Source organism: Ictalurus punctatus, chromosome 24 (assembly GCF_001660625.3).
Source record: "Ictalurus punctatus breed USDA103 chromosome 24, Coco_2.0, whole genome shotgun sequence".
Taxonomy (NCBI): Eukaryota; Metazoa; Chordata; class Actinopteri; order Siluriformes; family Ictaluridae; genus Ictalurus; species Ictalurus punctatus.
The window spans coordinates 15,598,653-15,612,621 of NC_030439.2; the positions used below are offsets into that span (position 1 = coordinate 15,598,653).

The window sequence follows — 13,969 nt, forward strand, 5'->3', positions numbered from 1 at the left end:
ACATTTCATAAGATAAAATGAGATAAGATAAAATAAGATAAGATGAGATAAGATAATACATTATTAATCCCCATATGGAGAAATTTTAATTCATGTTCATAACAAACTGTTAGTTCCTTAAGTCATAGAAGCTACTGTATAAAGTTGTTCCCTAACCAACCTGTTTGTTTCTCTCTTGAAGTTAGTAATGAAATAAAAATAAGAAGAAGAAGAAGAAGAAGAAGAAGAAGAAGAAGAAGAAGAAGAAGAAGAAGAATGGTTTCTGAGAAACCGAAAAATGTCAAGTCTCCTGTCGTGAAAGACTTTCAAGTGGAGGAAAACTTACTGACTGATACAAAGCACTGCCACTGGAGACTCCTTCCATTAATGTTAACCGTCTCCTCAGAAAAAAAATGTCAACAATGTAAACAACTGGATGTTTTTCGTCGTTAAATAACAACACATTTTTACATCTGTGGAGTGTACAAGTCCCTGTGTAAGTTGTTTCTATAGAACCGCTCATGTATTAAAGCAAGCACTTTAATGTAAACCTGTGATTTGCCTTGCTGTCAGAGGGGCATTTCTAGAAAATGAATCAACACCTTCTTGACCAATCAGATTTGAGAATTCAGCAGCGCTGTGGTTTAATAAACTGATGTTATGAGGTTAAAGTTTAAAGTATCCTGAACGTGTTTCCACGTATTTTCAACACGCGATTAAAAACGTGATTGTGTATTATGCTGTCCTAACACCTGGGTGTGTTAGCAGCAGGCTTATAACACACTTCTTTCCATCAGCATCCATCTACTGGCTGCGTCAGATAGGGCTGTATTTCACATCCCACACGTTCATGGCTGTGTGTGTGTGTGTGTGTGTGTGTGTGTGTGTGTTTGGGGTGGGGGAACTAAAGAGGCCTGTCTGTATTATGGCCACTCATGATGGAGGGTCTAACCGGGTAGCTAACACCGTGCACTAAGATTGTTCTAGACCTCAGGGCCTCGGAGGAAACATATATCCACCTGGCAACAGGGTTGCGAGAGTGTGTGTGTGTGTGTGTGTATGTGTGTGTGTGTGTGTGTGTGTGTGTGTTTTCGGGTAGATCTAATCACGGGCTAATAACAGCACAGTAGGAGTCGTTGGCCCTCGTAAATCAATGTGCAAAATAATTGCTAATACACTGGTTATCGATTGGCGCTTGGGCGGCTCATTTTGCGAAGGCCGGGGCGAAGAACTAACACAGTGACAAGGGTAAAGTGTTATTTCTGCGGCGCAGAGACAGCTGGGCCGCGCGGACGACTAGGGCACACCGTAATTCTTAATTGACACCTGTCAGGATAATGACTGCAGGCCCAGCTGCTGCGCGAGAATTTCTCTCCACTTCTGTTCATCTGTCAGCTCTAATACCTTTCCGAATGCCACTCCTTTATTCTCACTCTCCGGCTCTTATTTTAGGCCCCATTCATTCTCTCTCCCTCTCTCTTTCTTTCTCTTTCTCACCGTCTCCACTCTCTCATCGAACTAAAATAGCTGAAAGCTTCTGTTTAAGGATACGAGTTAAGAGGCTGCAACAAAGTACTTTCTCTCACTTTCATCTTGGCCTTTTGTATGTCGCAGGATATTTGGAGTAGGAAGAACGGGGGGCGAGGAACACAGAGTCCCAGGACGGCACTTCCACGAGTTTGAGGAGGCGTTACAACGTGTTTACTGAACATCATCAAAAGGTTTACTTTCGTTTCATGTTCATCTGTCGAAGCCAATGTGTATGAGGCTGTTAGCATGGAAGCAATGATACAAAATCTTTCCATCATGACAACAGTGTGTGTGCGTGTGTGTGTGTGTGTGCGCGCTGCGAAATGCTGGTTTCATCCTTCGCAGGTCAGTAAGCTCATCGTACTCAGCCAGAGACTCAACACATCAAAAGCTGGACCCCGTGACGCGGTTTAAAGGACGGAGCAGATCTCGAATTGCACGGATGTGCGAGGAACGCCGATTATCTGCTAGTGTGCTTGCTCGAGTGCTCGAGTTTTCTCCTCGCTGTATAAGCTAGTAAACATCCACATCACCACTTCCCTTCTCTGTGAGGGTGACAAAACGAGAGAACAGATGAGAGCAGCACAGGACTTAGAGGAGTGAGAGGAGTGAGACGACGTCCCATGGGTTCACGCTGACCTCTGCGTACTCCCCAAGCTCCCAAACTCTCATTACTGGGGCAGGACTTCAGCTTTTCTCTCTTTTGTCCCCCCCCCCCAACCCCCACTCCCTCCCATTCTGTCTTCGCTCTGACTCACTGCAGACCAAATTAGCTGAGAAATGAAACATACGGGATCAAAACAGACAGACTGAGAGATGGAGAAAGAAAGAGAGTGAGAGGGAAAGAGGGAGAGATAAAATGCAGCTGGCCTCTTTGATAGCTCGAGTTCCCATAATACTGTGCTGCAAGCTTCCACTGGTGTTAAGCTACCTCCTCGCTGTTCCACATATTCTGATCAGGATGTTGAGTAATTACACACGCACACACACACACACACACACACACACACACACACACACACACACACACACATATGCAGTGTCCACACTACACATTCATATGATTGATGTTCAACGTAATGTTTATTTTTCAAAATGTCATCACTATTCGAGAAGATGCACCGAGATACGCAGCATATTTTAGCTAGCATTCGTGATTTGTGTTTGTGAAGACAACACAAGGACTTCAAATTTGGACAAAACGAATGCAGTGTCATGTGTTTCCTTGTCAACGAACGCATAATAATCTCATAATCTCATAATTCTGTTCCTCAAGCAAATGTTAAATGAAAGTTCACTTGAATGAAGGATAACTGATTAGTAACATGTTACAGTATTTTATTATTATTATTAGTATTATTGTATCACATCGCTGTTGAATTCTTTACTCTGATTGGTCGGAAGGTGTTGAATAATATTCTACAACAGCAGCTCAGTTTAGTTTGCGCTGCAAGACAAATCACAGGTTTATACAGTATTAATGCACTCGTTCTAATGCGTTATCATTAAAGCAGACACTCCACATTGTTAAAATAAATAAATAAATAACATGTAATTGTTGATATGGTGAAGTTTTCTGTGGAGCTGAAGACTCCTTTTTAGAAGGAGTCTCCAGTGCCAGTTTTCCAACATGGTAACATCACTAATCGTGGGTTTTTTTTGTGTGTTGTTAACGTAAAGAGCACGGCGGGGGGGGAGGTGAAAAATGTAGTGATAACTTGTTTTGTGGCTGTTTCAAAATCTATACATGGATAAAAAAAATAAAAAAAAAAAAAGAAGTATGACGTCCTTTAAAAAATTTAAAAATGTAACCATTGTCACATTGCCAAACCGTATAAGAGAAAAAAAACACTTCAGGTGTGCTGTTATAGGAAATTAATCAACTTCAGGATGGGAACATTAACCTGGGAACCTGTCATTGTTTACTTTCCAATAACAGCACAACCTGTAGTGTCTTATTCTTTAAATATGATACTGTCATGACAGTGTTGACCCATGTGACTAGCAGGGCTGTTTCCCGTGATACTATAATAACAAAAATAATATTTATATCCTGATAAATGACATCACAATATAGATAACATGGATGTTGTCAATACTTTTAAACCACTCACAGTAACAATGATTTATTTTCTTCAAAAGCGTTACGCTGTGTTCACAACATAATCATAATCATGTTTTAATTTCATGTTCGACTGCCGAAAATGCCTATAGTAGTATAGTATTGTAAAGTAGTATAGTAATGTAGTATTGTAGGCATGGTAACAGTAGGGTGGGGTGCCGTGAGGATATAATGTATCGTTACGACACCGTATGTTTGTTTTCCCTCCTTTTGCACATCATTTACTTATTATTTGTTTACATAATCTGTCAACGATGTTACAAAAAAAGTCACTACACTCTTACGTACTTTTTAATTAGTTAATCAATTCGGACCTAAACATGGACCTAAAGATCAAACCTAAATATCACAACATGTATTGTGTGTATTGCATTTACTTCAAGTATCGTGATATGATTTTTTTAAACCATACTGCAAACCCCTAGTCTAATGGTTTGGTATTTATCACAGTATGAACATTACATATAACCACAACCCCAGTTCTCTCTCTCTCTCACACACACACACACACACACACACACACACACACACACACACGCACACGCACACACAGGAGTCTGGAGACCTCTAATTCGGTCTGGGACGGGACGGCGAGTTGACATAACTTATGTGGAAACTAAAAACTCCCAATTGTATAAAAGCTCATTATGCTGTGAGCGAGCTCTATTGCACCGCAGCTCTGCATGCAGTCATACCCCTGATATACGGGAAACCCAAACATATTTTCATTTCGATCTGTGCTTTTCCCCATAAAACCTGTCATCTATCTTCATTACTCAACTCAACCTCGGCAAGCGGCTCGTCGCTCCAGACCGCCCCGACAACTGCATACTCTTTGATTTCCTATAGTCCACGCGTTTTGATCTTGCAAATGCAAATTAAACTATTGCTTTTGAGTGCTGGGCCTAAACATGAATATCGACTGAAGAGGTCAATGTCACCTGTTAATGACAGCAGGCTTGATTCACGGTTACATTATACATTACAGCCTTGCTGCATGCCGATCACTCAGGCTTTTCATGTAATAAACTAGGAATCTATGAAAAACACGGGAAAAGTGGAAAAAGTACAGACATGCGAGTACATTTTATTTAATGTACATTGCCTTTCACTAATATTGGCGCCCTTGGTAAATATGAGTGAAAAAGGCTGTGGAAAATTATCTTTATTGTTTAAACTTTTGCTCTTTTGTTAAAAAGATTTCCCCAAAATACTCTGCTCTCATGGATATTAAACAATTGCAAACACAACACAGGTTTATATATATATATATATATATATATATATATATATATATATATATATATATATATATATATATATATATATATATATATATATATATATCTTTGTTAAATATAGGTGTGCAACAATTATTAGCACTCCAATTAATTCATATGAGAAAAATATATTTGAAATATATTCCCATTGATGTTTTACATTTTTTAGAACACCCGGGTGACTAGGAACAGGAAATTGTTCAACCATGACTTCCTGTTTCACAGGGGAATAAATATGGGGTAGCACATAGGCCAAATTCCCTAAGTCATTCATAACAATGGGTAAGACCAAGGAATATCGCTGTTATGTGCGGCAAAAGGTTGTTGAGCTTCACAACGCACTGCGAAGAGGATTGTTCGAGTGGACAAAAAATCTCCAAGGATCACAGCTGGAGAATTGCAGATGTTAGTTGCGTCTTGGGGTCAGAAAGTCTCCAAAACTACAATCTGAAGTCACCTACAGCAGCACAAGTTGTTTGGAAGGGTTTCAAGAAAAATGCCTCTACTCTCAACCGAAAAAAAAATCAAGCATCTTCAGATTGCCAGACACTACTGGAAGTTCAAATGGGATCGGGTTCTATGGTCAGATGAAACCAAAATAGGGCTTTCTGGCAATAAACACCAGAGGTGGTTTTGGTGCACACAGAGAGGTAGCCATGTGGAAAAGTACCTCATGGCCACGGTTAAATATGGTGGGGGCTCTTTAATATTTCGGGGCTGTTTTTCTGCCAGAGGACCTGGGCGTTTTGTTAGGATACATGGCATCATGGACTCTATCAAATATCAACAGATATTAAATGAAAACCTCACTGCCTCTGCCAGAAAGCTTAAAATGGGCCGTGGTTGGATCTTCCAGCAGGACAATGATCCAAAACATACATCAAAATCAACACAAAAATGATTTACTGACCACAAAATCAAGGTCCTGCCATCCCAGTCCCCTGACTCGAAACACATAGAAAACCTGTGGGGTGAACTGAAGAGGAGAGTCCACCAGCGTGGACCTCGAAATGTGACGGATCTGGAAAGATTCTGTATGGAGGAACGGTCTCAGATCCCTCCCCATGCATTCTCCAACCTCATCAGGCATTATAGGAGAAAACTCAGAGCTGTTATCTTGGCAGGGAGGTAGCACAAAGTATTGACTAAAAGGTGCCAATATTTGTTGCACACCTATATTTAACCTATATTTTTCTTGATAAACCTGTGTTGTGTTTACAATTGTTTGATATCCATGACAGCAGACTATTTTTGTGTATTTCTTGAACAAAAGATCACACGGTTAAACAAAAAAGACAATTTTTCACAGCCGTCTTTGCTCATATTTACCGAGGGTGCCAATATTAACGGATTAATGGAGGCCACTGTAATATATAATTTCTTTTCTTTTCCCTCCTTTAAAAATGTGTATTAAACTGATTTGTATCCATGTACTGTGTAATTTAAAAATATTTTGTAAGAGTAATTATGATTATGAGAGTAAGCCAAGGTCAGCATAAACAAGTGTGATCCTTTACGGGTGAGCACTGCACACTCTGTAGGGAATAGCAATGCTCACACTACACACACACACACACACACATGCACAAAAACACAGCAGGAGCTATCTGTCTATCTGTTTATCTCCTTCATCTGATCCAAAAAAAAAAGAGATTAGAAACATATCTTCAATTAAACAGCACTGCTGCAGCCACGATAAATACAAAATTACTCAACGACACACAAAATCCATGTACACGCAAAAGCACAGCTACATAAACAACTCTGTATTTAATCCTCTCCTGAGATTCCTCTAACCAAGCATAATCGCTAAAAGAATGGTGTGTTTGAAAAAAGTAGTGCACTTGGTTAAGAAGGAGTGCTCAGGGTTTGAGACCCAGGCAGCACGTTCAATAACATACAGGATGGTGGTGATTTAACACCCAGAGATAATGGTGGTGTGTTGACTAAGCACTGCATCTGATTGGGCGAGAGAGTCTGCGGGCCCAGCGGTGCGGTTAAGAGCCAGGATTACCAAGGTCATTAAGCAGCATCGCTGCCGTGACGTGATTAGTCAGGTAGCAAAGTCCATTTGTCACCTGCGCCAGAAAATTGAGTTAATGCGGCACTACGGGCTATGGGAACTGTATAATATCAACTTGATTACATCAAGGCAGCTGCCGAGCTGACACCTAGCCGAATTTGTCAGCTTTAATCGTTAGGCGCTGTCACAAATCCATCAGAAGCTCAGATAATTAGGGCCCCTATCTAACGAAAGCAGCAGACGAACTATTAGCTTTTTTTTTTTTCCCTGATAATTAAGAAGCCTTTCGTCTTCAGCGAAGGGCCGAGTTTAATGACTCCCTGTGCTGGTTCAAAAACTGTGGCTCCTCGCTGCTTATTTGTCTGGACCTATTCTCAAGCGCCCTGATTTAACCACAGGAAAAAAAAAAAACAAGCGTACATTTTCAGACCTCATGAGACACGGACTGTTTGAGGTTTTCGAATTAAAGTGAATCTCACACGGTTATGTTTGTGCCCATATATAAGCCAGGACTGTGTAAAAAATATATATATATATATATATATATATATATATATATATATATATATATATATATATATATAAATAATAATAATGAAATAAAATGCACTGCAGTCAATTTTTGGGAGTCCATCTCCCATGGAGGAGACTTCAAAAGGCTTCGAATGTAAATACAGACTTTCGCTCTCCTGTGCTGCTGCTCTGGCTTCTGCGCTCGATATGGGAGGCCTGCATGTGTACGCTTCAGAGGAAAGGCAGCAAATCGAAACGAATGGCTGCAGCAGGCCGACACACTCGGCTCCCACTGCACCAACACGACCGGAGCGACGGGCCGAGCGGGGATAATGATTCTGACCAGAAGAGAAAAGAAAAAAAAAACAACAACACGAGGCTGTAACTGTGAATAAAGCACACCGAGACTGTCTGGAACGGAGGAGGAGCGGAAACAGGACACAGCCGTGTGCCTCAGTCCTCCATAATGAACGCTAAAGTAGTCACGAATCACAGCACGATAACTTTAAAGAAAAGAAAAAAGATGCTCTTTTAAGACTTCCTTTCACTCTTCTCATTCTCACCTCAAGGTTACACGGACTATTTCGGGTATCCCTGTTTGTTTTGGTTTCGATTGTGCAGAGTGTCATGCCGTGGGATTGATGGAAAACCGGGCCTGCCAAATTCTGATTGACCATAACAGCCAATGATGCATATGGCTGTCAAAAGACAGACAATTAAATCAATATTCACTGCAGGCAGGGGGGTTTGATGGCTTGTTTTTTTTTTTTTTTTTAGGTACAACCTGCCAGGTCACATTACCAGCTGCCATCTCACCTCGGAGAGTCTTTAAACTCTTAATGACAGTCTCTCTTTGACTCAGCCAGGTTCGGGAAATAAAAAATAAAAATAAAAATCCATTTCACACTGATGCGCCTCAAGTTAGGAGTATGAAATTAAGCCTAGTAAGGACAGGCATGTGCCTAAATGTCAGCGCTTCACTTTAATACTGAGTAGTGTCTCGTGTAACTCAGCTATGCGGTGTCACTGATTTTCGTCTCATAATTCGGATTTCTGGGCCTAAGTACTACCGAGACGTGTTTTCCTGAATCCTCGTTGTCAGTGCTATTCCATCAGAGGGAGCTCTCGTTTCCAAGGGGGGACAGACCTGTCTGTCTCAGAGGAAGGACACGTCCACTGCTAGGCAACTGTCCACTTAGACGAAGCTTCAAAACAAACACTAGGAACAGAAAGTCAGATTAGTAGTAACGAAAGACCGAAGAACTGATTTCGCACGCCTCCTGTTAACAGACAACAATCCATTTCATCCAAAAATGCATTATTATTCGTTACAAAGTCTGTATCTTCTATAAACAAAGAAATTGATGATTTAGTGATAGGACACACCCTGGTTACCTCTTCTCTCTCTCTCTCTCTCTCTCTCTCTCTCTCTCTCATTTTCTCTGCTTCATTTCTATCTGAGATTACAAGAAAAAAGTCCAAGAATGCCTCCCCCTCTTTTCTTTTCTCTCCCCTCCGCCTCATCAGCGGGGGCAAAAGTTGTCCTGCGTGTCCAGGCTCGGGGAAGCGCGCATGCGCGTTTCCATGGTGAATGATTCACTTGATGGTTATCGGGAATGAATAGATCAAAGGCGGCCACGTGACAGGCGATCAATCAAGCATCAAATCCAGGAAGGCAACTACACAGGAGTGCAGAAAACTCTGGAAAAGTGCATTTTATTGTCCAGGGGGGGTTTTTTGGGCGCGATTAGATTCGCATTTTTAACATAGTTTTTAAAACACACACACACACACACACACACACACACAAAGTTTCTGATTTCAATCCGTATTCGCTTTGCCCCTGGATGTAGATCATATACAAGACCGAAAGCATTTGCTTGTAGTAACATGCTTATAGTGTGATTATAGTGAACTCTGTGCGGCCTGTGAGATGCAACTGATATGTTTTGAAACGTTGATGTTTTACAAGCAAACACTTCAACGCATGCGTTCAGTGTGTGTGTGTGTGTGTGTGTGTGTGTGTGTGTGTGTGAAAGGGCTTACCTGAAGATCGCCTCGGCGCTTGCTGCTTTCTCCGCGGCATGCTCTTCTCCAACTCTCTCCACTTGACTTTTCATACAGAATCGAAATACAGGTGACAACAACAACAAAAAAGAAAATAAATAAATAAAAAGGTCAATCTTGTTCTCGGTCCTTTCTTTTTAACAACCCGGATCAGGATGTTAGGTTTAATTTCGCATCTGGAGATCTCCTTTATTCTTTTTTTTTTTTTTTTTTTTTTTTTTTTTGAGTCACTCAGTTGATTTGAAAGTCTCAGCTCGCAGTGTTGCCCAGTTTTTTAATTCTTTATCAAAAAAAAAGGAGAAGAAGAAGAAGAAGAAAGCAAAGATTGTTGATGGATCAATCTGTAAACTGCTGCGAAACTGAAGGTAGGACAGTTCACGGCCAGAGCCGTTTGTTGACTCGGTGCATTAGCGGTATCTCCGGTGTCGGTGTGTAACGGCGCACAGCTCGGTCACTGCTGAACAGCCGCTCCGTCCATTTCTCCCTGATCGTCCTCGAGCGCGACGTTTCACCGGGACAGCAGTAAAGAAAAGGGAGGAAACTTACACACACACACACACACACACACACCCAAAAAAAAAAACCCAACGCAAAAACAACACCCAGTCCGACTGTATTTCCGTCCGTCTAGGCGCTCGTCCCTGGGAGGAGGGCGGCTCAGGATCAGGCTCAGGCTCCTGCACTCGGAGAAAAGACAAGACGGAGACGCGGTTAACGTCAGTCAGTCAGCGGGAACGGCTCGCGCGCGCGGTTTTGGAGGAGCTTTCAGCGTTCAGCTTCCCCACGTTCCCTCCGGTATTCACAAACGAGAGTGTCCGTGCATGCTCGGCCGACATGTGGACAGCTGATCTCGGGCGTGATAAACAAGATTGCAAAAAGAAAGAGGGAGAGAGAAATCTAGCCAGGTGCTCTTCCGAAAAGAAGAAGAAGAAGAAAAAAAAAGCAACTAATTGGTGAAAGTACCGGGAGCGAAACGGTGAGGCTCGAGGCTTCGGCTGGTCGCTGGAGATAAAATATATATATATATTTATATATATAAGGATCGCACGTTGAAGACGGGAGAGCGTTTCAGACAGTCTCAACTGATAGACAGACGCATCGAGTTGCCTTTCCTGCTCCTCTACACTCCACCCCTCCAGGAGCGTCACTCTGACAGTGAAATCCGAGCTGTCAATCTTTTTAATTGCTCTGTTTTTTTTTTTTTCTTCTTCTCTCTCCTCTTTCCTCCTCCCGCACAGGGTCGACTGGAGTAAAAAAGGGAAGCTGATTGTTTTGTATTTTTTTTGTTTTTTCTTCTTAGAGAAAACGGATCATATAATAATAATAATAATAATAATAATAATAATAATAATAATAATAGACGTCTTTTTTTTATCCTAACGTGTGACTATAACATATTCACGCGCGTCTAGTGACATCTCAATGGAAGAAACGGAAAAAAGACAAGTAGTACTTCACGCGCTTCACTTCACGCGCTTCACTTCACGCACGCTCAAACGCAAGAAGTTTACTATTTGCAGCATGACGCACTGGTAGGTGTGATCTTTTTTTTCCAGTTGAAAGTATACTCATTTCATGATTGCTGCTGAGAAATCTTACTTAACATCACACTTTATGATCTGATGACTTTCTCCTTCATCTCTTTGATCGTGCCGCGTGTTTATTATAAGGACGCGGAAAACTTTCACGCCCACAAAACGACCGACTTATTATCCAATGTTGCGTTTGTGAACACATTATTTGATCATTTCGTGTGGGGTTTTTTTTCTCCTTTTTTTTTTTTTTTTTTTTTTCTTGTAAAGAACGCGTGGGAAGTTGCAGGATGATTCGTTGCACCTTACTAGGAAGTGAAGCACTTTGCACGGGAAGGGGAGGGACTCCGGGAAATAAGTTCACTGGCCACGTCTGAGAGCGCGTGCTAAATAGTATGGGGTGGGAAAAAAAAGTACGCTACTGAGCAGCGTGCACACTATTTAATACGCAAAGTATGCACGGCTGCTTGTTAATTAGGCTGCTTATTCCATTGTAATACATGCATAAACTACGTGACGTATTCCTTGCATTAGCCTATAAAGTGAAGACCGGTTATAAAGCGTTATAACTCAGCAGCACTTTGCTGAGACGAACAAAAGGAGAACTTTTCGTTTTTCTTTCTTTCTTCCTTTCTTTTTTTTTTTAGTCGTCGACTCATCACCCATTCTTTTTGAAGTCGATATTGGGGCTGGGTTTGATGTTTTAAGTGATGTTTTTGTAAGGAGGGGGTGGCCTTGAAAGCGCCTGGCGGACGATGCACCTTCCTTCCAGCGGATTTTTAAATAGTCTTCCTTACGGCGGCTGAGGGGAGCACGCGTGCTTCACACACACACACACACACACACACACACACACAGAGAGAGAGAGAGAGAGAGAGAGAGAGAGAGAGAGAGAGAGAGAGAGAGAGAGAGAAGAGGATGCTGCTAGCGATCACATGCACGCGAACACCGGACTCATCTATAAGGTATGTATTACAGCGCTCTTGTTTCCGAATTGCAGTGCCTTCTAATAACTGTAACTTCGCTCGCGCGCAGTTGCGGTAACACACATACACACGCACGCGCGCGTCCATTACGGCGTCTCTAACATGATATACACAATCATGCCAAACCGATTCTTTAGGTGTGGAAAGCGGTCTGCTTACCTTTTATGGAGCAGCGCATCCTTGAGATATTTGCCAGCAGCGCGTTTTACGCTCTTCGCCTGGCAGGCAGAGGCGAATAATAATGCGGAAATATTTCCAAGTTCCGCCCCAGCATCTGTCCATCTATCCACCCATCCATCCACCCATCCATCCGCCCATCCCCGCGTCTCGCGCGAATCTGCCTGTCGCCTGTCGTTGATGCGTCTTACGTCACCGAGCTGCCATCAGAAACTCGTACAGGGGAAGCGGGACACACACACACACACACACACACGCCTCAGCATACAACCGGAACGTTGCAACAAAAAAAAATCTTCCAGCGCGTGGTCGAGTATTGAATATATGTGTTTTGTTGTTGTTGTTGTTGTTGTTGTTGTTTTCTCTCTCTCTCTCTCTCTCTCTCTGTCTCTCTCTCTCTCTCTCTCTCTCTCTCTCTCTCTCTCGCGATTCGTAGGCTAGAACAAAATAGTGAAAAAGAAACAATTTCGTCCTTATTTGAAATACAGTAAGACTGATTTGAAGCATTGGTCTCACTGTACGCACTCTCAGTGTATAAAAAGTGCACTAACGTGGAGTGTTAAGGAAAATAGCCTACTGCTACTAAACACCACGGTGACTATACAAGGCTCTGCGCTTTATAGGAACTTTATATACATATAAACCAACCTCTGAAATAAATAACAGCCTACAGAGAACCTGACCTGAAGAACATCAGGAGCAAAATGTATCCATACACAACCTTTGAATGACCTTTTTATTTTAACTAATGTAGGCTATATTAAATAATTCTACTCGCGTATTATTAGCCTACTATTATTACTACTATTACTATTATTAATAACTTACAACAATCTCACAATATATATATATATTTTTTTTTTATCCTTGAGAATATGATGACCTATATGCGTTAATTAACTTTTTGTGCAAAAACAATAGAAGTGATGTGGCTTTAAAGTCTCACTTTATTTCTCCCGAATCAGTAAAGATGGTCAGAGTTAGTGTGTGTGTGTGTGTGTGTGTGTGTGTGTGAGAGAGAGAGAGAGAGAGAGAGAGAGAGGGAGAGAGAGAGAGAACTCAGGTAAACCACAAGACCACTCTCGCTTTTACGCACAAGTAAACCTGAGTACACACACACACACACACACACACACACACACACACACACACAAAGAGAGAGAGAGAGAGAGAGAGAGAGAGAGAGAGAGAGAGAGAGTCAATCTGTGTATCGATTTAGTACAAAAGACACATGTGGCCTAAGGAGAAAGTTGCTGCGTTTATAGTTGCGCATCTGATTTGCGCATATTTTAATCACTTGGGCTGCGTCCCAAATCCGCACCAAACAATGAGTTAAAAATAGACTAACGCCACATGCACTAGTTATATTAGTATTTTTGTCATACAGTAGTGTAGTGTGAGGATTTGGGACGTAGTCTGCGTTGAAGTTCATCCTCTGAATCATGGGTAAAATCCAGACATTTTATTTTGGCCATTTGGCTTTTTGTAAGTTTTTTTTCTTTTTTCTTTTTTTCTTTTCTTTTCCATCCGCCATTTTGATATGATAAACCGAACTTATCAGGAAAGTGATTAAAAACAGTGCAGTCAAATGTGTCTTTTCAGTCGTGTTGTGGACTATTAGAGTAACTATTAGTCATTAATACAATTATTAATGAGCAAACACACTCAGGACGCATGCAAACAAAAATATATAAACAGTTTCTCTTTATTCACCAGATGTATTGTAGGTTATAACAGATTTTTACCAAATAAGCTAAGTA

General features: G+C 41.5%; 1 protein-coding gene across 2 annotated transcripts in view; it reads right to left on the bottom strand.

The window, feature by feature from the left end:
- The window catches only part of tshz1 (teashirt zinc finger homeobox 1), a 48,216-nt gene extending 35,888 nt beyond the window's left edge, over positions 1-12,328 (bottom strand). The window contains exons 1-2 of one of the 2 annotated variants that reach the window (XM_017454855.3): positions 12,192-12,328; positions 9,494-10,191 (exon numbers count right to left, since the gene is read on the bottom strand). In XM_017454855.3, the coding sequence (XP_017310344.1) occupies positions 9,494-9,533 (40 nt within the window). In that variant the 5' untranslated portion in view covers positions 9,534-10,191; positions 12,192-12,328. Of the gene's footprint in view, positions 1-9,493; positions 10,738-12,191 lie in introns of those variants that run through there. The other variant, XM_053675325.1, reaches the window with a different exon arrangement.
- Positions 12,329-13,969: the final 1,641 nt, after the last annotated feature.